This window comes from Takifugu flavidus, chromosome 22 (assembly GCF_003711565.1).
Source record: "Takifugu flavidus isolate HTHZ2018 chromosome 22, ASM371156v2, whole genome shotgun sequence".
NCBI classification, from domain to species: domain Eukaryota; kingdom Metazoa; phylum Chordata; class Actinopteri; order Tetraodontiformes; family Tetraodontidae; genus Takifugu; species Takifugu flavidus.
In genome coordinates, this window is record NC_079541.1 from 2,753,869 (window position 1) to 2,781,707 (window position 27,839).

Here is a 27,839-nt window from a genome sequence, read left to right on the forward strand (position 1 = left end):
TATGCAGAGTAACTTATGGCAATGATGAATTAGTTTCACTCGAGCAAAGAATCGGTGATTATTTTAAATGGTGACCATATCTCAACTTGATCACAGAGCTGTGAGGAGCCAGCAGACTGTGAAATGTAATTTCTGTTATTCTCTTCGATTATTATTTTTGATCCGGCGGCCCAAAAGGATTCCACGCGCTCGTCTGAAATGCGAGTGGGAAACGAAGGTACTTTTTGAAAAATATTTTTGGGTCTTTGTTGTGTGGTTTTTTTATAGCGTATTTATAGTAAAGAAGAGATGGATCAGCGTGTGTGTGTGTGTGTGTCTGTGTGTGTGTGCGTTCCCCAGACATTTGTGTAGTCCCCCTAGATGGATGGCAGTGTCATAGTGTGTGTTTACTGCACATGATAGAATGGGAGACAGGCCAGGTAATGAGGCTACATTAAGGGCTTTTAGGGCTCACAAACAAAGATGGAGGACTGCTTCTTTCCTGTTAATGATAGGTGTGCTTTTGCTGTGTGTGTGTGTGCGTGTGTGTGTGTGTGTGCATGTGTGATCCTGTTTGCACCTATTTTGCGTCACTTTTCAGAAGGAGAGAAGCTGTTTTCCTGTCTCAGGCCATCGTCGGGCCACTTTTGCACCTGATGAGGGAGTCGGATTGCGTGGCGCGGGATTCAGAAGTGAATATTTGTTAACGCTGAGGGCGACTAGCAAAGCGAGGGTGCGGGGGCTGCAGGAGGAACGGACCAAAGCTGGAGCTGGAAATTGTCTTTGCTCTTCAGGAAATTTTGTTCCGTTCCCAGGAATCCGCCGTGATGGAAACGTGGAAGCCGGCAGTGATCAGCAGCGGCAGGTTTGGGGAGCGCAGCCTCTCCCTGCATCACCATCACTCTCTGCAGACATACATCTATATAGACCCCCCCCCCTTCTGATCGGGATAATTAGCAGTCTAACTTTACCCCCATCAGAGGATCACGGGTACAGGACATGGCATCAAATAGCAGGTTGAAACGTCAAACACACGTGAGGACGAGACGGCTGCGTCTGTGGTGACAGAGATCAGGATGAGGGGCCCCAGCTGATTCTCTTATTCTATGGGGGGGGGGTGCAGCATCCCACCCAGTTGATGTAGAACAGGCTGAGTTGGGGTCACGGCCACTGCCCCTCGGGGGGGGAGAGGCTTACGGGCTGGTGGCACACACACACACACACGCGTCTATACAGTCACACCCCGAGGTGCCGAGCACTGTCGCTGTCAGTCACACTTGAACCGCACACGTGCACGTGGATCTGTGACAAGTCCATCACCCCCACAGTCAGATCAGCGGCTCGGTCGCCGCTCATCACTGCAGCCTGGCTGTGTTTCTAATTGACATTCTAATTGGCAGATTTGAATGCTGCCTTTAGATGGCTAATTAATTTATCTCACCGCTGTCGTTAAGGTTAAAGCTCCATCTGATCTCCCGGATAGACTTTGCATATATCTGCATTATCATTATGATGCAGTCGGACCGATTTTCCTTTGGAGCAGAGATCTTATTGTTGCTGTTTATACTTCCTTTTTTTTTCTTTTTGCTGCTTTCATGATTTGGGCATCATTAATGGCATAAACACGGGAACAAACAACTTTTATTTCACGTATAATATTAAAGTCGTAATTTACTTGGACCGTGTATTGAAAGGAAAAACAAAGGGTTTCTCCTCTCGCGTCTTCCAAGTTTTTTCCAGCATCCGTCACTGGTCCGGGCGAGAACGCTGTAAAAAAAAAAAAAAAAAGAAGAAGAAGAAATCCTGGCTCCATTAAAATGTTCATAAAATTGTAGTAAAGGCAATCAGACAGTCTTTCTCTGAATATTTTAAACATCGGGCATGTAAAATTTATGCCTAATTTGAATACTTATTAGCCGGCTGATCTCGGCTGCAGCCTTGAGTTTCTTATGCTGAGATTCATCACCGGATTGGATGTCACATTGTGCCAGTACCACCCCCACCCTCACACACACACACACACACACACACACCTCCACCAGCCTCCTCCCTCCCTCCCACTCACTCCTCTTTTCTCTCTTTCACTCTCATTCTTTTTATCTGTCACCTCCTCGCTCGCTCTTCGCTTCCCCTCTTTCCCTCTCTCTTCTGTGTGCGCCTCTCCTCCGTCGGCGGCGGGCGGGCAGCGTTAAACAGGGGCCTGTTTGTTCACAAGCGCTCCTCGTCCCGGCCTCTTCCTATTTACTCGTGTCCCGGGCAGCTGTCGCCCTGCTCTGTGTAACAGCTCAGCCCTGTTTGTTCTCTCCGACTGGATCCTGTTTATCCTGGCTGTGGACATCCTTTAAGACCTGTCCTGTGTCTGCCCCCTCGTCAAACACACACGGCGAATGACATGTGTGCACGTCTGCAAAATGTTGCGTTCACCGCCGAAGCTGCGCTCACTCGCCCGCGGCTGCGTGGGTGTTTTTTATTTTGTTTTTTAGCCGTGTGTTGCGAGGAGCGGTTTAAGTGTGGGCTGACGTCGCCGGGGCTCCTCTGTGCCCCCAGTGAAGGTAGCCAGCATTAAATGAGCGGGAGAAATGATAAAACATTTATTACTGGAGAGAGAGAGGAGGTAATATGCATAATTTATGCTGTTTTTAGCACAATCATTAGTGATATTCCTGATAGATTTTTATCCCCCCCCCCACCTTCTTTGCTTCTCCTGCCTCCCTTTGACTGATTTCATTAAACTGACGCAGGAAAAGAAAAAGGGGGGATTACAAATGTTAAAAATTTGCGTTTATTTACAGCTGTGCCTTTTCTTTATTTATGTGTTTAAACATAAATGTGTACGTGCCATTAAAGCCAAATCCGCGACGCTGCCGTGCGGTTTCAGTCCCTCCCACTTCTCTCCGCCACCAAATTTTAATTTTGCGTAATTAGCCTTGCGTCATTAAGCAACTTCATTCAGATCCCACACACTCTAAAAATAAAGCTTACACACGGCCAGCGCGGGATTGTCTGTGTTTCTGTGTGTCTCCTCCTCAGTTTAGAGGGGAAATTATGTTTATTGTCCATCACACGCTTAATTTATCAGAGTTACATTTTTATTTAAGAAGCAACCCTGATTAAAAATAAAGAGAAATGCTTTAAATTTTAGTAGAGGAAACATTTACCACGTTTGGTCACCCCCCTCCCATTTCAAATAGCGCCAGGACGTGTATCTCTTTGTATTGCTTCATTTACACAATGAATGCATAATTGCTCCTCCTGCATCCCCCCTTCTTCTCTTCCCCCCTCCCTCTTCTTTAAATGCTTTAATTTGCAGAGGGGGATTGAGGGCTTGATAATGGAAGCTTTGCACAAAAAAAAAATAGGAGGGAAAAGGGGGGAATTGTGAGAAGAAGAGCCCTAACTGGTGCCTCTTAATCACTTCTAGGTTTTAAATCATGATGATGCAGGAGTCGGCCACAGAGACAATAAGCAACAGTTCAATGAGTCAAAATGGAATGAGCACCCTAAGCAGCAGCCAATTAGAGGCTGGCAGTAGAGATGGGAGATCAAGCGCTGGTGACACGAGCAGCGAAGTAAGCACAGTCGAGCTGCTGCATCTGCAACAACAGCAGGTAAGTTGTGTTTCTCCCCGTCTCTCTCGCTCGCTCTCTCTCTCTCACTCTCTCTCTCTGCCATGCTCTCTCCCTCGCTTTCTCTCTCTCTCTCTCCGGCTCTCTTCCGCTCTGCTCTCTTCAAGCAGCGCCGGGGCTTTTTTTTTAGAAAAAAAAAAAAACAATTAGCCAGGAGTGACATTAAAATGTTTGATTTTCTATGTATATTTCCGCGAACGCTGTTTTGGATGAATCGCCGTTTGCCTCTCTTTCGCCGGTGAAGCTTTCAGCTTCTCTCCAGCTTCACCGCTCGGACAGAGCGATCAAAGTCTGTTCCTGGCAGCTTTTTGCAATGCTCGGGCCCTGTTTTAGTTTCAACAAAAGCTCGTATTAGTCACGCCAGGGTGTGTTTGTGTGGGTGTGTGTGTGTACGTGCGGCTGTGCGAGACGCCTGAAGAACTGTGAAAGTGAGTGCGGAGTCGCACGGACCGGTCTTTGTGTATGTCATAGCGGCGCTGGATCCACCAGAGGGCCTCCTAACTCGGCACTGGTTGGAGACTGGTGCACGGCTCCTGGAGGTCTGACCACAGCAGCAGCAGCACAGCAACCACAGACATGTTCCCCCAGATGGATACATCAATAACACCGCTGGGATGTCGTCGTCTTTAGAAGCATGTTTGCTCTTCTCTCTTTTCTGCTCTACTCTCCGTCCACTTTTGTCCTTTTTTAAAAATCCTTCATGTGTTTTTGCTGCACCAGCCCTCGAGTGAGTGGAATGTGGGTGATTTGCTCTGTGTGTGTGTGTGTGTGTGTGTGTGTGTGTGTGTGTGTGTGTGTGTGTGTGTGTGTGGGAGGGGGTGAAAGTCAGTCACCAGCTGAGCAAAAGAGTCAAGTGTCTCTCGTGTCTTTTCACGGTGAATGATGGCTTTGACAGTTCCCCAAAAGAGCAGTGGGAGACGAGGTCAGGGGGCCATGCTTTAGGGTAGATGATGGGGGGGGGGGGAGCCGCCGGTTTGTAATGATGCGTCGGATGGGAATTTTCATGTGCGTGCGTGTGCATGTGCTTTCTGAAGCAGCTGAGCCTCTGGTCAGTTGGGTCAGGGTCTCTCTGTGACTACACACACTCCCCCGTCAGAGGTAGGCGCCCATCCTGGGGGGGCCCAGCCGGTGGCTGCTGTTTCACTGGAGCACTCTGGTTAGTCAAGTCATGCAAATGCAGCAGCTACATTTGGAAAATGCCAAAAAATAACGACAGACATCCCAGGCCTGCAAAAAAAGTAGCCTAGCATAAGATGGTTGTTGGGAGGGGGGGGCGATGGGGGGCTGTGAGGAAGTGGGCGGGTTCTTGACAGTGCGAGCCTAGTAAAGAGGCCGGTTCGGGCCTTTCCGCAGACCGGCAGAGACAGACACATTGAAATGAGCAGTCCGGCTAACAGGTCTCTGGAGGCTTTTTAAAGAACGGCGGCCTTACGCCGTTAACTTCACACACACTTCCTGTGGTGCGTTCAGTCCACATCTCTTCTGAGGGAAAAAGGCTTCACGGAGCTCTCTCTCCTCTTTAACGAACGAAGCCATATTGTTGCGCAAGAAATGGAGCGCCTGTGTCGATCTTTAACCCCGCCCTCTCACCTGCGCTCACGCTGAAATCAAATCAAGTCCGTGTTTGCTCACAGCCCCGTTCGGAGGAAGGCTGTTGGGTGTAATTTTCCACCCATATTTGGAATGACATTGAGTGGTCCGGTGGGTATAGGAGCTCCAGCCTCTCATCATGCTGCTGCGGGGATGATTAATAATAAGCACTGATGAATTCTCCACCGTCCCTCTGGGTTCTGCCATTACCCAGCAGCTCCAAAATACCACCTGCAGCTATAATTAGAAAAGCAGCATCTCACGTTCTCGTCACCCCCGAATCAGCCGAGGGGTTATCGGACGCGGATCACAATGAAGTTACACCTTCTATTGACATCCGGATGGTTTCTTCTTTTTCTCGTTTTTCGCCGTTTCTCGAAAAATCCACGCGGAAACGGCGTCGCGCAGGTCGCTGTGTTCAGCGTGACAGCCGCACGTTGGCTTATCTGTGCGTCTGAATAATAACTACTGTGTCACAATTGAATTTTCAACCCCTAATTTCTGCCGGGGTTTCATCACCCTCATTCCCAAGGTTGTCTAAATAGACCTAATTTGATTTGAGATCACAGATTAGATAGCCACTGTATCTGATTGCAATTTGCCAGCTGCAGATACGTATCGGGGCCAGTGATGAATGTTGCACAACCTTAATTACTATGTTAAAATGATCAGTATAAAAGCCCTATTGTTTAAAAAAAAAAGAATTGTGCTGACTTCATATTACCATCAATTTATCACCGGCTTATATTTTAATATCAGCTGCTGCTACACGGTCTTGTACAGGAGAGCTATGCATTGATCTTTGGATCTATACCATAATGTCCCGTAATGAGGCTGTTAGTTGATTACAGTGGTCTGCGGGTTTAATCCTGCCGGGGTTATCGGTGGGATTGATGAGCCAATAGTCAGGACTACTGCCCCACGGCAGGCGTGTGCTTTCCTTTCTGAGCAGCCTGGCTTATCTACCATGACCTGGTCAGCTGATTCAGCCCGACACTGAGTCCTGGACACTCCCGTTGCGTAGAGGGAGGCTTGAGCATCAGTAACCTGCTTAGGAACGCATATGACGAAGCAAAAGCGCAACCATCCCAGCTCATTTGGGCGGCTGCAGCATTTTTGACTTGGATTACAATAAGGACGCCAAGGTGCCATCTTGCGTCAGGGGCCGGCCCTGCCGCTACACGAGCGGTCCGACTTGAGAATGACAGCAATTAACCTGCCTTCCTCGCTGTTTAGCTGGAGGAAAGACAGGAGGAGCAATCTGACAGCCAGTGACGGGTGATATTTAGGGTTTAGGGGCAAATGAAATTCTCCCCAAAATGAAAATCATTAGGGAGAAAGTTGGCCGACAGACAAAGGACAAAATGACAAATGTGTCTGTGTGTGTGTGTGTGTGTGTGTGTGTGTGTGTGTGTGTGTGTGTGTGTGTGTGTGTGTGTGTACTCATTTGACAGACTCATTAGCTGGCCTCCCTCATACAGCAGCTGGAGTTTGTTGTTTGTTGTGGATTCATATTTAAAATACTGATTCACCTCTCAAACAAGCCTGAAGCATCTTTCTGCCCTTCACCTGCCTACTTCCCAAAACACACACACAGGCGCGCGCGTGCGCACACACACACTTACACACACACACACCTAAGATGCAAATCTGGGCTTTGCCCTTGAGGATAATTTAAAGGCCTAATCACCCAGACTGTCCCTTTGGATGGAAAGGGGAAGGAGGGGGGTGGATGGTGTTTCTCATTTGCACTCTTACACAAAGAAGCTCATTAGGTTTATCTTTCAGGCCTGAGATTGCCCCACTCAACTGTGTAAATAAGACACCAGCCCGGGCCTGACGCATCAATCACCTCCCAGGACAGGAGCCAGAGCTGGGCTGAAATATGAAACATTTCATAAAGGGGGCCTTTTGTTAACCATCGTCATCCGTGTGAAGATAAGGTTCTTCTGTAGAGGTTATGGAAGCATGAGAAAAGCAGCGCGCTCTGTATCTCTCTGTAAAATTATTTCCCCTTTTCAGCGTGAAGGCGGCTGTCTACCAGCCAGCCCCGTGCCTGACTTATTTACAACAAATGCCATCCCTCCATTTCTAACCCCGCTGTGTCCCAGCAGAATAGTACATACAGACGTGTGACATATAGGCCCTGTGGTTTCTCTCTTTGTGATGACACTAAGATATAGGGTGTGAATGACAGCATGGCTACTGTTTGCTCACTCTTCCCCAGACAAAACACAATATGATTCTATTATCTGTACCGCCTCCGCCTCTTTCTCTCCCCTCTATCTCTTCCTCCAAACCAGGACCGTCCATCTATGTTTAAGACACATTACATGTGGCCTCCTGGAATTTACAGTGGTACTCTCCCAGTAACTCCATTTTGTGCGGGAGTCCCCCGAGAGCACGGTGAAATGTCAAGCTCTAAGGCTTGAAAGAGATGAGGAGAATGGGATGGAGGAGATTGAGCGACGGCGAGCGCGAGGGAGACGGAGTGAAATCTGTCGGAAATAAACACTTATGGCTATTTTATGCTCAACCAGCTGAGCTGTGGAAGAAGCAGTTCGGTCGACTGGTGAAGGTGGAAAAACCATTGGCGTGATACCTCAAAATGCTTTGATTTATGCAGAATATAAAGCATAAAACCAGGTGGAAGCCCACCTGCAGTTTAATGCTGTTGCTTTTGAATGGAAGCTGTTCCGATTCTGACCTGTTGGGCGACCTGACACATTGTTTTCGCACATTAGCCCAGTGATAAATGAACTGGACTTGGGTTAAGCGCCTCACTGTAAATAAGAGGCGGCCAGGCGGTCTCGCACAATGTGGCCAGTGGTTCTACTGTCGCCAGCACACCAGGATCAATGGCCACTTCACAACTCATTTCCTTTTACGCCTCCCTAACTGCCCCTCTCCAGCTCGGGGAAATAAATGGCACTGGATCTATAAGTCGACTTGCGTGGGCACAGCGGCATATACACAAGCACGCGTACACACAAAAACACACACCCGGGCCTCCTTTGAGTGGCCTGCCCAGGCAATTGCTTCAGCTCAATACCCTGCACAATAATTTATTTGCTAACAGCTGCGGCGCTGAATGGCGTCTCATCTTTCACGACCACCACAATCGAAAACAGGTATTCTGTCACCGCCTGTTGCCACTCCCCTGCCGTCGGCTTAAACTGAGCGGCAGCCGTTAATGTGGCGCCGTGGACTGTTGCTGTCAGCCACCGTCTGAAAACACGCGCGTAAATGACTCTGTTTGCCTCTAATATGGCGTTAACAGGAGAACTGGAAGTCTTATGTGTGAAGGGTGCGTCCCATTCCTAGAGGTAGCGCCTTCCTGTTTGCCTGTTTGGGCTCTTTCACCCTAAACCCCCCCCACTCCTCTAAAAAAAAAAAGGCAAGTAGCTTACAGTCATTTGATAGGCCACGACACCCCTATCCATTTAACAGAGCTTAAAAATCCTACATATGCATATGCCGGGGTGTCTTAAGCTGACAACCAAAAGACAGGATTTGCTAGAAGGCAGCTTTGGAGTGTTGTGAATTTAACAAGCATGTCTAGTATTACAGTTCCTCTCTGCTTTAGCCATGAATAGTAACAAATCAGACTCTGAGACGCATGCCTGATGGTTTGTTGTGTGAAACCCCCCCTTTCTCCTCTCCCCTCTCTGCTTAAACTAAAATCTGGTGAAGACGGCTACCAAAACAGCGGCATCATGGATGTCACCAGCTTTCTAATGCGTCCATGGTTTTAGGTATCGTCAGGTTTGTGTGTGAGTGCGTTACACTTGTTAACGCCGCTCCGATTACCTTCATCCCTGACCCATTTTTGAGTGTATAAATGGCTCCATCCTCCCAAGTTGTTTGTAGTTGTGCCACTTCGGCGTGAGGAGGGAGGGGAGGGTCGCTCCTCCAAACACTGTATACATATGTAACAGAATGTAAGAGCTTCTCAGTCCTCCCCTACTCACAGCTTTTCATTCAAATGGTGTAAATACGCTCAGGCCGCAGGGAATTGAAGGCTCCAAACAGGAGAACTGACTGACACATCACTTAGTGCTGGCTTTGGCTCTCTTCACTGCAGGCTTTTAAACAGAAGCTGCTGGATTTCAGAGCGCATCAGCCAAGGTCAGCCACGTGCTCGGGTTTTAAGGTGCTGTGGCATCTCTATCAAGTTCTTGCTATATTCTACAATGTATGTTAATAGGGGAAACAACCATCAAGGAGATTCCCAGCACAGAATCTATAGTATATAATGAGGTCTGAAGTTCTGAGTCTCCTCCAGAGTAACAGACGGGCTGTGTTGCAGCCTGCCATTCCTCATCAAGCCCTAACTGCGGCTGTTTACCCACGCCGGGCGACTCAATTCCCAAGAATTGATCAGCGATAGCACCGGAAAGCTGCTTGTTCCGCCCCGATAAAAGCGAGGCCCATCAGCATATGCAGAACACGCCTCCAGCGCCAGGCGCGGCGCTTCATGCTCGACTTGGCGCTAAGCTGATATTTGTTTCACGCTTGAGTCCGTGGTGCAAAATCCTCCAATTGAAAGCCGGAAGATTTGATTGTTTCTGCATATGCATTTATCAGAGGTTTACATGATAAATATACATTAGCCTGCACAGTTTGGCCATGCATGGTATTGTTTCAGAAATGCGTTCACCTGTTTGGTCCTCATCCGATTGACAGCAAATACATGGAATTTAGACCTATTTTAAATGGATATGCTTGGCTTATGTGCATTATTACTCTTGTCATAGTAGTTTTAAACTGAAAGTTAGGGTCCTGCATATTCCATCCCTCTCTTAGCTTTGTCCTGGCTTAATTTTCTAATGCCCTCACATTCCTAAATGATATGTCATTTATCTTTCATTCAAATTTGAGCCAGAGGTTTTGTGTTTTTTTTTTTTTAATAATAAGTCCTGTAATTGCTCCCTACTGGTATTGAGCGTTATGAAGGGAGTGATCATGCTTTTGGCACATTTATCAAAGCTAACGGAAAAAAAAACCAGACGAAATGGGGTCCTTTTTCTGGCAGAGCCACAGTAAGTGTGCGACAGAGTGATAAATTTTCTTGTTAGGAGAAATTACATCCACTAACTTGAGCTACTTCAGCATGAAATTGAAAAAGAAGCATTTCTTGTGAATTTCCATTCTTGATTCAATGAAAGATGTAGATTAGCCCTTTGCAAAAGGGCGGGGAATCAGAATGAAACTAAAGAAGTATGACTCCGCTCACGCTTTCCTGTCCTCGGAAGCGTGACACGGGATGCTGCTGGGAAAAAGGCTTTGTTTGTTGAAAGCTCAGTCAGGCTCGTGGCAGATTTAAAAATATATATATAAAATGGCTCTTTTTTTTCCCCTCATAACTCCTCAATCCCATTCCGGCTCTCCACGCGCACGTGCACATTGGACACACATGCGTACCCGGCTCAGTCTAGGCCTTTTCTGGCAAGTATGAAGGGCTGCAACGCTGATTGATAGGCGCCGAGTGTCAGGGTGGAAGGCAGATAACTATATCTTCCATGGGACGTAAAGGTCAAACACACACCTCTGTAATTGGAATATTCACAAGACAACTGCAGGCGCACAAAGCTGGGAGAAAAGAGAAAATGGAGACGGAGGAGCTCGGTTGGGATGGATTACATAAGGAAAAACGTATAGGTTTGACGAGATGCCATGATGGTTTATTGAGTTATGAACCTGGGAGGATGAACGGAACCTGTGTTGTGTCAATATTTAGAACTTTAAAAAAAATCAAGAGGATTTGCACGTGTGTGGCGCGGGTGTGTTTTTGCTGCGGTGAGGTCATTCGCATCTAAGGTCAGCGCCTCCTCTCATCCACCCCCAGTTCGGGGTAATTAGAGTCGGCACTTAACCTGAAGTCGTACTGTTGACCTGTGACTCCAGAGCTGGTGCACGGGCTCGTTTTCGTGCGCACACAGGCACTGACTTTTCAGCCATTTTTGTGGGGGGGCTTGTTTTCCTTCTTAAAGGTTGCCGTAAACTTGGCTGTGTCTGTATCAGCAATTCACTGGAGCCCAAATACGCCTTCTCAGGGCGCAGCGGCCGTTTATTTACCACCCTCTGCCTGCTTTCTTGTTTGCGCGCCTCTTTCAAGTGCAGGCACATCTTTGTCAGCACATTCTCGAGCAGCATCCATCTGTATCGGCAGCCTGCTAGAAAACAAGCCGTCCCGCCGAGGCTGCTTGTTCTCCAGAGCCTCCGTCAGTTTGCCAGTCGCCTCTGGCCATGTGTTTGGAGTAAAAGCCTCTAAATAAGGCCTTGTCAACACAGTCCGACACAAGCTCCATGACAAACCACTTCAGTCTGTGCTTGCACTAGTGAGAGTTGGAAAAATGTAGACGTATAGCTTTTTTTACTTTTTTTATGTGCCATAGAGACATCAAGCTTGTTTTGTATTTGTGCCAGGTGTCTTCTCCCACTAAGCCCCGAAACCATGTATTCCAAATGAACCACCTCCGCCTGAAAGCAACATTTCATATCGGGTATTCATCCAGCTGTGCGACCACTCGGCCAGAACTGTGAAAAGGAGACGGATAATAATCACCTGAAGAGGAAATCAAGCGGCACAGAAGAAAGAATTTGTGTTTGTGTGTGGCTGCGGGGTACAGTGTCACATCTCTGAAAGTGCATACTTTCACTTTTCATACGTGAATGCTCGTCCGCATCCTGCACAAACACACACGTGGTTTTACTTGTGTCTGTGTGAGGACTCTCATTGGCATATCACAGACCCCAGTCCCTTACTGTAACCCCGACCATCACAACTAAACCCCTAAATAGTGTGGAGGTTTGTCCTCACTTCCAAAAAGGTCCCCAGTTTGTAGATGGAATTCATATTATGGCCCACTCTGAAGGATAACACACACAAACACACACACACACACACAGAGTCACCCAACTGCCTCTTCTCTCTGTCTCTGCTCTTCTTCCTCTGGCCTCTTTGTGATAATATATTATGGTGGCACTCAGTTGTCTCCTCCTAAAGGACGTCTCTTAGAGCAGCTGTAGATAACAAACCTGGCTGAATGGGCCTCCTGTCACCTTATCTGGTTCACCACAGGTCAAAGCGAAGACTGTAGAACATCCTGCAGGGAGAAGCGGTAGAGAGGGCTGGAAATCCTGGAGGTGTCTATTTGAGTAGTTCCATTTTGACACAAGTTCTATACTCATGAGTGGTCATTTAAAAAATAAATAAATCAGATTAGTTTAAGAAAGAAGCAAGTTTTTACATGATTATACATGATTTTAGTTGTGGAAAACCTTTGAGAGGGATTATTTAATGCACAAGTCTCTGAAACATCAATGTTTGTAGTCATCAATGAAAGGTCTGGTGGTGCCAAGTGGACCTATGAGTAGTCCAGGCAATCAAAATTTTATATGGAAGACATTAGGAACTAACTACTGTCCGGAGTCAGCTCGGCTTCTACCAACGAGGAACTCTGCGATTGTTGCCTGTAGCCAGTTCTAACTGTATATCACTGTGAGCCTCATAATTAAGATGCACAGCAGTTTTCCTTTCCTTTAGGCTGTCTAAATATATTTGGATTGAACCCCCCCCCCACCCCAAAAAACTGGTGTTAAGGTTAACAAACAGCAGGACCAAGTTCTGAACCGCTGCTGGTGCAGGTCTATGACATGGGCTCTCCTCGGCAGATCTAATCACACTCAATTCATCTATGGTGAGCAAAGCAGACCCTTTTTGTCTTTGTCAAAAGGAAAATAACAGAGGTGAACCCCCCACCCCCCCGCCACACTTTCCCGTGGTACGAGCCTCCTTTGCCGGGGTAGAAGTGAGCAAATTCATTTTGTCAATCCTCCCGGGAGGGTGTAGCTATGCAGCTCTGTTTACTGTGGCAGAAAGTTAATATAAATTTTCATCAGTGGGGGAAGTTTACACATATGATTCTATTTGTCCTTCATTATTAGCACCTGAGTCTGGGCCTGGGAAGGCATAATTGTCTACAGACACAGGCCAAATAGATGCAAGGGAAAGGCAAATAAGCTCACCCCCAAAATAATTTGATGCTTGTGTGTTACAGTCCTCCACCCAAGGAATTCTTAATCTAGAGAATCAATAAACAAAAGGGTGAGATGTGGGAGAGCAGAGGGAGAAAGATAGATGTTGGAGGGGAGAGAAATGAATAATGTGAGATGAGATGAGAGGGAGAGGAGAGAGTTGTCAACACGGACCTCTTTCCAACCTCAGCTGCAAATAAGCACAAAGCGTGTTGTCTAATGAATAACCCACTTCTGTGTGTACCTGGATGGGAAGAAGCTGAAGCTGCAGAAAGAGAGAGAGATAGAGGCAGCACACAGAAGCCCATTGTTCTGCCGGCTGGTTCTGCCTTCATCCTGAGGCCCACGTTAGCAGATTCCCCACAGACCCCTTGCCCCCTCCTCTATTCGCTGTTGATTTATTGAGTCGTACATTAAAATGCTCATTGCGTCTACACATTCTTTCCAAATTCTCCCCCCCACACACCTTTTTTTTTGGGAACAGTCCTTCCTAGTTTCTCCTTAACGCACCTCTGGATAAATCAACTGAAAGTTTCAGTTGGGAATTGTCAAATTTCGGTGACCTGTTTGCTGCCCGTCCTCACTTTATTAGTAGCAGATGACCCATATTAGGGAGGGAGCCTTGAGTCGAGCTGTGGAATGACCAGGAAGTGGCTGGTTTTGACTTGTTTAAACACATAAACACAGCAGATCTATGTGTGGAGACATTTGCCCTTTTTGGAAAGTCGACTGTTGCAACTTAAGTAATTAATGAATTAATTCATCTTTTGTTTCTGCAAGAGTTATACTTTTTTAATGAAAAGCTATTAACACGCTTCAACTATAACAAAATATTGGGGGAAAAACACAATGTTGACTACAGTAAACAATGAAAACCCCGGCATAGATAAACTGCAACCTATTATATTGATGGTCTGTCGGCTTATTTTTTATTTTCCTGCTAATGTTGCTAAGTTGCTGAGGACAGTGCGTATGCAGCATCACCAGTTGTGACCTTTAAAAGAGGATTGCCCACTTGTGTGTACGTTTCTGGAGATAGATGGTCCTCATTCCTAAAAACTCTGCTCTCTTCGTTTTTGTGTCTGCAAATCTATATACAGACGAGCTGAAGAACTTCCCTTCCCAGCGTGTCTCACTCACACTGTCCTCGTTTTTATATGCAGCTGATGTGTTTGACGTCTCATCCTTGTCCACTTCTCTTTTGTCAGTCCTCTTCAGCAATCCCATATCCATCCATCCATCCATCCATCCATCCATCCATCCATCCATCTTGCCCCTGAGAAGATAGGGTGTAAATATTCTGGTGTCAGCTCCGTCTCCTCCGCCTCGTTCCAATCAGCCGTGTTTGTTTACTCAGCTTAAACTGTTCGTGTCTTGTCCTGCAACTCTTTTCCAGTTTGATAAAATGTTGCCCCCCCATCCCACACACACACACACACACACACACACACACACACACACACACACTTCCTTTTGTGCCTGTGCCTGTGTTTCCCTGGAAGCAAAGATAGATAAGCTTGCTGCAGTGCTGTGTGTGTGTGTGTGTGGGTGTGTGTGTGTGTGTGTGTGTGTGTGTGTGTGAGTGGGTGGTTGTCAGTGCTGTCAGCATAACTGGAGCTGTTCTGGTCGACAGCCTGGTGTTGAACAACAGCCTTTACCCCCAACAAGCAACAGGCAAAACATCTGCTCTGCACATCACAGCCAGACGGCGACGGCGGCACAAACCATTTCTTATTGATCAGCGATCGACGGCGCGTGTTTACAATCCCTCCTCCTCCTCCTCCTCTCGCCGTAGCCGTGAAGGGACATCTGTTGAGGGCATTTCATATCCGTGTCATCATTCCAATATCTGCCTTTCCCCCCCTAATAACAACAGCCCCCGGTGTGACCTGAGGCAGGAAGCGATCTGCACTCACCAAACATCATGTCACAGCCCTTCACATATATCCAATTCCAATGTCATGGCTGGATATTGTGCGGTCTCCAGGTGGATTTGAAAGACTGACATTCTTGGCAGATGGCTTATCCCCCCCCCCCCTCCACGCACGCAGTGAGCAATCTGGAGATTTGCAATGGTTGGGCTGGAGGCCTGCTAATGTATTTCATGCTTGTTTAAGATCTTTGCATGCTCCTTACAAAGGGACATTGTGGAAGGTGTTCCTTATTACCCCCATTCTGTGTGAAGTCTAAACACCGGGATGGAGAGAGAATGGAGGAGAGCAGGAGGGGAGGGATGAATGGATGCGATTCCCCCCTCTTTACCTCTGTCGGTCTCTTCTCACTCCCTCTCTCCTCTCTCCCGGGCGATCTCTGCATGCCTATTAATGTAGCAGAGGAATGCCTGTGTAAACATTCTTGTTTCTCAGTCCGTTTCGCATAATAGTCGCCTGTATCGCCTTTCTCCTGACCTCACTATCTGAAACCAATTACAGCAGATCCATTTGGGCTGAATCTTATTTTCATAAGGATCCCCGTGTCGCGGTCTCGGTCGCCCGGTGTATTATTTTCCCTCCTTCTTGTTTTTGTTCCTCCTTTTCCAACCTCAGAGATGGATATCAACATCAAATATGCCTCTGAGTGTCTTGTTATTTATATAGCAGGGCCCAGCCCCCCCCCCCTCCTCTCTATCTGTCTGGCTTTCGCTCCCATTCCGAAGAATGTGTCACATTGTGCTGTTTTTTTTATACAATGTTTGCATTAATAGACGGGAGGGATGTCATTTTTTCTTGCATAGCAACCCAGGTTAAATAGATGGTGCGCTTGCACTCGTCTGCATTTTTTGTCCTCTCCACCGGCTCTCCAGCAAACTTTTGATGACTCCCCCTGGCATTTTGCACTTTTCCTCACACACCCCCCCCCCCCCACACGTTGAGATGGGCCTCGGCTTGCCATCTGTGTGAAGTGGGATAGGGGGTGGCACAAATTGATGCTTTTTACTCTAATGGTTGAATACTCAGAGGCAGTGTAAGTGAAAGGAAGGGGATTTCCCCCCCCACACACACACACACACACAACACACAGTTTCAGCCGCCATGCCTTCCACATACCGCAGCGGACAGAAAAACACGGCTACGCCGACCTGCAGGGAGGGGTTGACAGACAGTTTCAGGCACGCTGGAAAAGTTTGGCCAGTGTTGACAGAGGTGTGTGTGGTGTTTGCAAAGTGCTCTTTTTCTCTTAAACCCTGTGCACACCCACCCCGACACTCCCCAGGGGTTTATTTACCCATCGTGCCATCTCTTCTCCCACAATCTGTCTTGAATTTATCGAGAGACTTGAGAGTCTTTATTGATTCGCACGCGGATAAACATTTTCCTCCTGCGACATCGGGTCACGCTCATCAAGCACCCCCCCCACACACACACACAGACACACACACCACCCTCAAAGACTGCGTGCAGCACTCAGTAAACCTTATAATTACTTTGAAATACCAATCATGGTAAAATTAATTAGGCCCCGCGCCGCAATTAGCAACGCAATTGGCTGCATCCAAGGAATTTGTTTTGTCTTTCTGAACACAGCAGGCATTATTAGATCTTTTTTTGGGGGGGGGGGGTTCTATTTTAAGATGAGCTGCTGGTGCAGGTGCTGGTGTTTGGGTTTTCAAAGCTGGCTTGGCTCGTGTGCACACTTGCTACATCAGCCAATGGCGACTGGGCTCCTCTTACCAAGGAGACGGATCAATGCGTTTAGAGGCCAGTACTGGTATAATGTGTTTGTTTACTTGGGTTCAGCCTGGCTCCTCCAGAGCAGCCAGACAGACAGACAGACAGACAGACCCCTCCACGCCACCTCTGTCTTTTCATAATTGATCAGGGGGGTGGCTGCGACCCCTGAGGGGTTAAGACACAGCAACTTTTCCTCCTCTCTCTCTCTCTGTCTCTCTCTCTGTCTCTCTCTCTGTCTCTCTCTCTTGTCCTTTCTTGTTTGCTCTGGATCACAATGTACTAGTTCAAACATTGTTCCCACCAGCTGGCAGAGCTGCGCCATATGCACGCCCTGTCAAGGCAGCAGTTGTCATGGATACTGGCAAGCACAGAAAGTGAAATGAGCACCCTCGTTTGCGAAGGAAGTGTCACGTTGTTTTATCGTTGATCTCTGGCATCTCCTCCTACCGGCCACCCTGTTTTTTGTCACCCCCCCACCAAAAAAAGCAACACTCGGTGATCTGGTTGTATTGTGCGTTGACGCACAATCGTGTTCAGCTGCTCCGCCAGCTCCACAGAGTCCCTGGTTGTTTCCGTCGGCTGTTTTTGTGGACGTCTTTCTACGGGCGACCTCATCTGCGCTCTGTAACACATAGCTTGTTAATTCTCTCAGAATGTAATTTAATGTTGATTTTTGTCAACTTTAATTACAGCTGCTGGGGACACTTCACATGGTGCCGCCGCGGCTTCAAATTGATATTATGAATATGCAAATGTAGCAGTAATTTGCAGAGAGAAGTGGGTTGAGCACACACTAGACAGGTCAATTCGACTGGATCTACCGCCTGTTTCTTTCTTTTTTATTTCCAGCCTCACTGCTCTCTCCATCCTCTTCTGCTGGGCACTCTGCACAAGCTGTGTTTATTCTCAATCATAACTCGTGACTTGTTAAAACCGAATCCCAGCGAGGCGTTCAGGGTGTAAAAGCGCCGATGATGTTCTCCCTGAAAATGTGAAGAATCTCCAGTTGATTTCCACTTTTTTCTGCTCTCCCCCCCTCCCTGTTTTATACATCACCCTTTTGTCTTGTGCTCTTTTCTTCTCAGGCCCTACAAGCAGCGAGGCAATTACTCTTGCAGCAGCCAGGCAGTGGCCTGAAATCTCCAAAGAGCCAGGACAAGCAGCGTCCACTGCAGGTAAAGCAGCTCCCTGTCTAATCTCTTTAAGTCCATCCATAATACATGCTCCTCCAAAAGGAAGATTTCCTCTGTTCCACGAGTGTGTTTGATTTGTCGGTGCAATCCTGGCACTTGCTACTGGAATCCTAAAGCTGGACCGGCCTTTCCCCCGGAGAATCGGCATCATATGACAGCAATAGAAACAGAAGGCAGCATCCTCAGAGGGTGCAAATACAATAGTAAAAGCCATAAAACTGGACAATAATTAACTCCTCTGGATTTGACTAATCGGCTCAAGTGCTATTTAACCTCTGGACTCTCCTCTGCTGGTTATTACTTGCCTGAGCGCTATAGCTTACGACAACAGCTAATTTTAACTGCCTTTGGTTTCCACCTCTCAACACTAATTTGCCTTATTGATTTGTGAGGCTGTCAATTTCTGGAGTTGGTAAATTGGAAAAGGTCACACGCAGTGAATGTTGCGCACGCACACACACACACATACACTAACACATTTTCTGCAACCCTCTGTCTTTCTCGCACTCTTTACTTTCGTCTTAATAAAGCCGCGCTTTCACCAGCGGTGGGTTATTGTCATTATATACGCGTTTCTGTTTTAACGCTGATTGAAATTGAGGCGTGGGAGTTTGCGTCTTCCACTTGTGTACTGACAAGGAGCAGCGGTTTGCCTCATTAGAGGCCCAGCATCTCATCCATGTAAGGGAAATTGACATTAAGCTCACCCATTGATATTTCCCTACACAGCCGTAACATGCGACACCTACAGCCGGTGTCACACCCCTGATTTGCTAATTACGTGCTGGTAAAGAGATGAGGTTGGCTCAGACTCTTTTAAGTTCAAGAGGAAATTGAATTCAACAACGCCAAGGGTGTTAAAATGATCAGAATTATAAATAAACAGTTTTAGAATTGACTGAGGAAACTTAAATAGATGCTATAGGTAGCTTGTTGCTTGGGAATGGCATTTCTGTTTCTGTATGCTAAAGGGAATGGGTTTAAGCAAACAAGCCCGGTCTACAGATGCCTGCATAGTCAGTGAGGACGATCCATACATGGCAGGAAGAACAATATTGAAAGAGAACAGTGTGGGTGCATGATAACCGTGAGGCCCCCGCCTCTAATAACACCAGCAGATGGTAAATATTGAATATTTACATTTGCTTACTGCATCCTTTCTTTATGGTGGCAGCATGAATCAATATGATTCAGGAAGGATGTCCTCCTGCTCCCCGACTAATCCGTCTGTTGATCCAGGTTTTATGAGCTCCCTCACCTGTTCTGAAAAGTTTCCACGCAGGGCGGCATAAACAGGATGCGCTCTGGCTCAAGATCACCCCTCCTCCTGTGGGAAGATGCTACCGCGCGCCCTTGAATTCACTCCTTGAATGACATTTTAGATGCCGACTCCATTGTGCAAATATCAGCCCGCCAGCTGCAGAACCTCTCTTGATTAAAAAGCCTTGGTTTTTCCCGCCCATTATTCCATTTATTCCACTTTTATCGGAGGTTGACTGTATTCACGTCTGGTGGGAGCTTCGCTAATGAAGTTGCCTTATTTACCTCGCTTGTAAGGCCAGTCGGGGTACAGTTTGAGTTTGTTGTCAGCGTCGCGGCTTGATAAGAGTCTGCAGCAGTCAAGCTGCGTTTTTTTCCACCGGGGGAACGAAGCAGATTGATCCCCTTGTATGATTAGCGTAGCAGAAAGTGGGGAAAAGGATTAGTATTACCATGACATCCTGCTTATGGTAGAGATACTGATAAATCCTCCGCCGCTCTCGTTTCCCCCCTCCCGTTCTCCCGTCTTTGGTATTTAAGAGAGGGAAATGATCCATAGATCATGGCATGTAAATTATTTAGTACACAAGCATCTAAGTGCCTCAGCTTGCAGTTTTAATTACGCGTATTAGCGACTAAAGGCTCTCGCCTGACTAATTTTATCCGCACGCTCATCACTGCTCCTAAGTAGTTGATGAAGCAGAAGCGCCCCGCTCTGCAACTAACACACATGCGCCCGTGTATTAAAAAAACAGCCCCACAAACACGCTCACAAACACACACAAGCTGCTTCTCTGCATTTGCGTAATGTGACAGGTCTATTATTACACAGTAAGCCCACGGGAGCACTCAATAAACACCTATTTCTCCCTGTAAATCCCCCTGCCTTCACCGTGCTGCTTCCACGGCTCTCCCAAGGCACACAAACACCCTGTCGTGCCAGTGCCGTTTCCCTGCTGCTCCTCGCATCCCTTGCTCTCCTCCTTCTCTTTGGCAATACCCCCCCCCCACACACACACACACACACACACCACACACACACACACCTCACGCCGAAAGCCATTTATACACTGACATTTGGAATACAAATAAAGAAACGCGGACAAGGAGAGGCGGAGAGGATTACTGCGGCCTACCGGTCTGACAGTTGTTTCGCCCGCTCGCACGCCAACACATTGCGTCTCGTAGCAGCGCGAACGCTACGACTTGGAAGTCGCTGGAAGTGACTTTGGAAGTTTAAACAGAAGACTGAGACTCTTACATTTAAAAAAAAAGAGGTGCAAGGTTTAAGCGTTAGTGTGTTCAAGGGGTCAAGAGGGGGAAAAGTCTGCCAGGTCTGTTACAGCCACCGTCTCCATGTGTCAGGACGGGTCTTTAGAAGCTTGTGGGGGGGTGAATTTCTACCCCTGCTCCACATTAACGCTCCTTTTCACCATCTTTTTAATGCGTTTTTGCGTTTCACAGTGGGTTTGTGTATCACTGCAGACGTGAGCTTAGCCTTACTTACTCATAGCGCTCCAGCTTGCGGATTGTTCCGCGGAAGTATTGCACTTTTAAAGGTCAGAGCCACGCAGCACTGAGCCAGGGTCCCTTCAGCGGCGCCATTCACTCGTCTGCTTACTTCCTTTCATCTGGAACGCACCCACATGCAGGGAAAAAGGGCTGCAACGCTAGGTGAGAGTACAGGTTAGCAGACTGCAGCGCGCATGGCTAAAGGACGTTAACTCGCATTTACATTTCTGAATATATCTTTCCAGTGCATCCCCTCTGGTTGCATCTGAAAATAGAGAAAATTATCTCTACGGGGGAGGAAAAGGGGGGGGGGGGGGGGTATTATGTTATTCATGAGAAAAACTTGTGTTGACTCTTAGAGTGAGGGGGGGAAAAAGGCGTCAGCACATTTTAACTCAAACACACTTGGTTGCTGCTTTTGTAACCAGAAAACAAGCTCTCCCCCCACACACTTCCACCCCACCTCCCTCTTTTTTCCTCCCTGCATTTACAACACCTACAGGACAAGATTGCTAAATTGCGAGGACAGAGCCGGTTCATCATTGTGATGCAAAAGAAGTTGAAATGCAACCCCGAGGCGAGGAAGCTGAGTTAGGTGTAGGATCAAGAGAAAGTGAGAGCGAGGGAAGGATAGCAAAAAAAGAGAGAAGAAGGAGCTCAGACCTTTGATGTTGCAGCAACAAATTTACCTTGTGACAGAAGATACATGGGTGCAATAAACGAGTTATACCAGCCCTTACACATGCAATCAGATGATTCCGGCCAGGGTGTTAATTGGATCCTAACCGGCAGATCTGATACGCCCGGGCCCCGGTGGTGATGGGGGGGGGGGTATCCAAGTGATGAACTATAATTCACTGAGCTGCTTGAAGCACTTGTAATTTACTGTGTGTCACTGATGAAGAGGCTGATCCAGCGGAGGCCGTATTACCTGCAACATCAGAGAAAAGCCTCACCCCCCCCCCCCCCCCCCACCACCTCTCCCTCACTTTCTTTCTATTTCAGCACTCTTCCTTGTGCACTTTTCAGTAAAGTTCCCTCTCTGTGCACTTCTAAAAAGCACTGCATCCACAGGGAGGCCTCGGTCCTGAGGAATGTCGACCGTTTAATGATGGAGGTGATCCAGCTACTACAGGTGTACTCTGAGCTGGGGTACTTTTGATGATATTTGAACCAAATTTGCGGTTATTAATTGAAAGCACTCGTACGGTGTCACGGCTAATGATGAGAGTGAAGTTATTTGTATCGCTCAGCCCCTCCAATCAATAGTTACGCGCAGATAGAAATCAATATGGAAATGGTAAGCTTATCCTAATCACCTCAGGGTTTTTCAGAGATACTTTTACATGATGGGTCTTTATGTTATGATAAATTACCCCTCACATGCACTGCTGCCAAACTGCTGCGGAAATTGATTGAAAAAAAACATTCACTAATCCACTTAGCTTCACTTCTGACAATCTGGAATATTGATCTCCCAAAGATGAAACTCTGAGCGCGCCTCACGCGTGCAAGTATTCGGCAGCGTAAACACGGGGATGTGCTTCCTGGGGGCCGCACACTTGAACTTCAGAGGGCCGTGTCAGTGGCCCCGTAGCCTCGGTGGCCCTCGAGTGGAGAGCACCAGCTATCGATAATGGCGCGTCCATATTTGACAGTAATTGGATAGTAAATGAGCAAAGGGAGCCAAGAGGTCAGAAGTCCAGGGGGGGGTCTTCGTCTTTTTTTAGGCCCAGTGTCCCCTGGGCATATTTAGGAGATTGAGACGAAGTAGGGGACGATGTTGGGGATGGACTTTTTCCCTCCTTTCTCTCTCTATCTCAGGGTAAATTGAAGCTAGTGGCTTAATTAGCGGCGACTCTCCCTGCCAAGGATCCACACTAATTACTGTCTTGGACCCTTCCGTTCCTCACTGCATTTATCTGTACCACTTTCTCCAACAGCTTAGTCGCCTGTCCAGTGCAACAAGAACAACCTCCAACGTTGATAACACCCCCACCCCGAGCCCCACACGCGACATCCAATCAGCACCACCCCCTTCCCCGGCTTATTACTGCTAAGTGAATTGTATGGAAGAGAAGGGAACAAAAGGAATTCTTCTCTACTGGACGGCTTTAATTGTTTAAGTTTGAACTCTGATACAGCGCTCGTCTGCCACTTTAAATAATTCGAGGTTGCTCATAAAAACTTGTCGCGGTGAAGATAAAGCACCACACGCTGAAGTGGAGGTAATTGCTGGAGGTGCGTTTAGACAAAGTAGCCGAAGGAAGACGGGTGTTAGCCACCCGGAATACAGTGCTAAGTACCATTAACAGGTTTTCCATCAAAGAGCATCGACCTGCAGCGTGTGGATGTTTACGTCCCTGCCATCGTGGAGTAAATGCTCATTAATTTTGTCCCTCCGTGGCAAAATCGCTTCTGCGAGAGGCAATTCAGCCTCCTGCTCCTTCCAATTCACCACTCCCGTCAATCACGGCCTTGTGCAGCATCCGACAAAATGGAGGTGTTATATTCCTGCAATTATCATGTCATATACTCGAAAATGTAAATGAACGTGTGTGTAAAATTAAATTTATGGGTTGTCAGTGAAGAATAAGAACCAGGAGAGCAATTACTTATCTTCTTTCATCTTGGAGCCTCTGATACGTCAAGCAGAAAAGCATGCCGTTAAATGCTGGAATTGCCATTGTGCCGCGGTTCACAATGGACATAGGCCACGTCCTCTCTCTATTCTCTTCACACAGCAGCTTCTGTCCCTCAGACTTCAGGTTCTTATCTCTTTAAAGCGAATCGATGCGTTGCGGGAAATTTGATGTTTTCTGGGTAAAGCCCCGTTCATGTTAAGTCCTCCACGTCTAATCCTGCATCTCTTTTGTGAACCGAAGCATCTCCAATTAATAGCCTTAATGACAGCATCACTCGTGTTGTTTCTCGGTCTGCGCGTGTCTCATTGTCCCGGCATCCACCACAAAAAAACCAGGAGTGACTGCAGGGGTAATTACTTACCTAACAAATGTACCTTTAAGGGTTAATAACATTGAAGTTGTAAGCAGAGCATTTGCATAATTGCACATGGACGGTGTAATTTGCAACTTTTGACGTCTTTTGTTCGGCGCTTCACTCGCTGCGAATGCATCTCCTCCTTGCACCCGTGCACAGAGGCGCCTGGAGAAGAAAAGCGCTGTACCACAACATCCTCCGCCTCCTCCACCTCTCCCACCTCAGATGGAGTCTCTTCTCTCTAAGACCCTAATGAACAATGGAGGCAGGATTTGTTTGAATATGAATATGAATGTGCGGCGGGGCCGGCTGGAAGTTGACCTTCAGCTGTGATTTTCAGTTCATCAGGATTAGTCAAGGCGGGCGATCAGGAGCCACTAATGCATAATGACTTCTAAAATGAAAAATGTGTAGTGACCATGCAAATGTCTCGGCTAATCAAAGAGGGGGGAAAACTCGGGGTGGGGGGTGGGCGTCGAGGAGAGGAGAGCCAAACAAGGACGTGTCAAGGCCTGACAGAGAGGAAGAGGGAGAAGCAGCGAGAGAGGAGAGACATGCATGGAAAGTAATCAAGGCCGCTTGATTAGCTGGCAATGAGGACAGGGATGTCTTATTGGCCCCTTGACACACCATATAGACCGGCTACTGTCAAGGAAGCTCTACGCTTGATACCGTCGCAATTAGCGTCCGTGAAGGTGCGGGTTGATATTTTAATTGTCCTATCGCGGCCTCACCTGTCTGTCAAGAATCTTTCTTTCCCGTCCAGAAGTACATTCGGCATCGGGGTAAACGATTTGAAAAGGTTGCGCAGGAAACGGTGCCGTTAGCCTCCGTTCAGTCGTTGACACCCCTGTTCATTGGCGTCACCTCACATACAACGAGCGTGTTTTTTAAGTTCTCTTTGACAAGATATTGTATAAGCTAGACCCCCCCCACCCTCCCAACCTGCCAGGCATGATCCACCACAAACTCCTTCCTCCTCATCACCGTAGGTTTAGCACATTTTCCTGAAATGCACATGTTTGCACTGTTTCACAACGGCAGCGCTGAAGTAGGGTAGTTCAAGGGTCCTGCTAATTAAGGTCTATGTCTATTTAAATCTCTTAGTTTTCCCAGTGGGGCGAAGGCAGAGCAAATAAGAGGAGCAACACAAAGGCACAGCACCCATCTGTCCTTCAGCATCTCCTCTAGGCTGCCAAGCACGGTGGCCATGAGAGTCCTGCTCTCCCTGCCTCACCGTTACCAATTACCGAACTCCCAGTAGATCAGCGCCACAAGGCCTGACACTCATCTCTAATGATCCGTTTTCTTCCAATTTAGTCTTATTTGTCTTTTCTTCTGCCCGTCATGCCGCGGCTCCGTCGGCGCCAGTTTTCACCCTCTCCCTCTGCGTGTCCCAGGTTCCAGTGTCGGTGGCCATGATGAGTCCTCAGGTGATCACGCCGCAGCAGATGCAGCAGATCCTTCAGCAGCAGGTCCTCTCGCCTCAGCAGCTGCAGGCGTTGCTCCAGCAGCAGCAGGCCGTCATGTTGCAGCAGGTACGCAAACCGCCCGCACGTGTTGTTGACCTGTTACCCACCTCCTCCGCACAAACTCAATATATGTGCCTACAATCAACGTTATTACCTCGTTAAGTCGCAACTAATTTGAGGCATCACGATCCCCCCCGCCCCCCGCCCCTGCCTGAAGCTTGTACCACACGCGTCCACGGCCTTTTTGTCCTTGACACGCTTACAGAGAGGCGTCTGAAATTGACGAACTCGTTCACGTCACCTCTAATTAACCGTCTCCGGTGTGTCGTTGGTTCAATTCCCTGACAAGTGTCCACCGGGGAGCGGGGCGCACTCTGGATTGAGCACGAGGAGCTGAACGATGGGCGACGGATGATGTAATGTTGGGAATCAGCTGGAGGAGGAGGACACACTCAGCAGAGTCGGGTGTCAAAGTTGAAATGCGTTTCTCATTCAAAGATTTGATTAAGGGATGGGGAATTGTTTAATTAAGGATGTCAGTTGTTCTGAATATCCCTCTTCATTAAGGCGAGTCAGACTTTAGGTTTCAGCCTGTAAGGAGGGCTTTTAGTTAATTTGTTTCGCGTGCACCAGCGCTATAAGAGCTACGTGGTCGGTGTTGGAGAAAAGGTAATCACGAGTAAGATCCCTCACATAGACTATTAATCATCTGAAATCAACAGTTTCCCCCCCAATAGCTGCCATTAATATTTAATGTGATTATTTTAATGGTAGCAGCAAACCTGCTCAGTCTGAGGGCTAGACCATGAAAGCCACCTAAGGTTTACAGGACATAAAGAAAGTGTCACATAAATAGCTGCCATTGAACGAGTGCTGAAAGAATCAGTTACTTATAGAAAAATATGATCATTTGGGTTATTTCAGGAAGCTGGCGCTCTCTGGCTGCCAAATACGTCCTCAATGTGATGAATTGTTACCACATTCAGGAGCTTTGGGACGGTTAAATGTCCAAATGGAGAGGACAGTGAGACGCAGTAAAGACATAAATGTCAAGATTGATAGAAGATAGACAGAAGTGCAGCAACATCTGGATTATCATTATTATCATTCCTGTATTATTATATAGGGGGCAATGTTACACATCTGGACATTCATGGTTTTTTAATCCTGTGTGTCTGCAGCAACATCTGCAGGAGTTTTATAAGAAGCAGCAGGAGCAGCTTCATCTGCAGCTTCTCCAGCAGCAACACCCCGGCAAGCAAGTCAAAGAGGTACGCTTTGAGATCAGTCCTGCGACCCCTCAGGTGTGAAGTGTGCGTGTCCTCTCGCGATCAGTCGTGAACTGTTCAAGCTCTGCTCATGGCGCTGATGGCGCCCGCTGCCTTTCAGCATAAAGGAACCCCAACAACGCTGGCGATGCCCTGGAAACCGGAGACAAAAGGCTTGTTGATCCAGCCCGTTAATGAATTGATTCCATGCGCGGCTAAATTTGCAGCTGAAGACGGCCATAAATCAAGGTGACAGGCAGCCGGACGTCAGACGCGGCGCCGTCTCCTCCCGTCTGACGCAGAATTTAAGATCCGTAGCCACATTTGCGTAGCCATGCGTGCGCCGCACAAGGTTTGGCCCCTCATGGGTCGTGCAGGGCCACATCCAGACGGTTAAATTGATCAGAAAAGAGGTACCACACCAAGACGCACGCCTCTTTTTTGTTATTATTGTTTCTCTCTTTGTCAGTGTCTGCTCAAGCAGCCCATTATGCTACCCCGGCAGGAAACCGCCGCTGACCTCCCGGTGGCTTTGTTTCTGTTTGGATTTGCGAATCGAGTTTTTCAGAGGCCCCACCATCAAATATGGAATAGAAATTGCTCCCTTATTTCTCTCGAGGCTGTGCAAGGAGGGGGTGGAGGGAGACAAACTACCTCCCTCCATCACTCCATTATGCCGCCTGTTTTCCAGTGAGCGCATCACAAGTTTTACCCCCCACCACCCAGCCCCCCCCCCGTCCAGGTCTCCAAGCATGCAGAGACAAGTAAACATGTCATCGTGTGAGCAGGACAAAAAAGGGGAAAGAACTGATAAAATGTTCCAGACTGGGAAACATGAATTTATTCCATCCATCCCAATAATGTGCACTTACAGACAATTATTAGCTGTATTATTAGTGATTCTGTGTGCACTTATAACAGCCCACTGTTTGGCAGCAGCTTTTCTGGCTACAGATTCACTCCCGGGCTGAGTGAGCTTGATGTTTTTTCATTTTGTTGTTATTCCCAGTGTTGCACAGAGCTTACACAATCACCTGTCTGGCCCTGGGACAGAAATGACACTACCTTTGTGAGCGCATGTGTGTTACTTTGCTTTGTGTGTGTGTGTGTGCATTCACTCTAAGGCTTGCCATCTCCCTCTTGCCACAGCCGCCTGTAACAGATCGTCAATGAAGGCGAGACAATTAGCTATCAGTGGCGGTGGAGGGGGTTGTGGGATGGGGGATTA

General features: G+C 47.6%; 1 protein-coding gene across 1 annotated transcript in view; it reads left to right on the forward strand.

Moving 5' to 3' along the window:
* Positions 1 to 27,839, forward strand: part of foxp2 (forkhead box P2) — a 79,592-nt gene that overhangs the window by 29,359 nt on the left and 22,394 nt on the right. The window contains 4 exon segments of the mRNA XM_057022506.1: positions 3,401 to 3,587; positions 17,992 to 18,081; positions 25,272 to 25,409; positions 26,525 to 26,614. Of these exon segments, the coding sequence (XP_056878486.1) occupies positions 3,411 to 3,587; positions 17,992 to 18,081; positions 25,272 to 25,409; positions 26,525 to 26,614 (495 nt within the window). The 5' untranslated portion in view covers positions 3,401 to 3,410.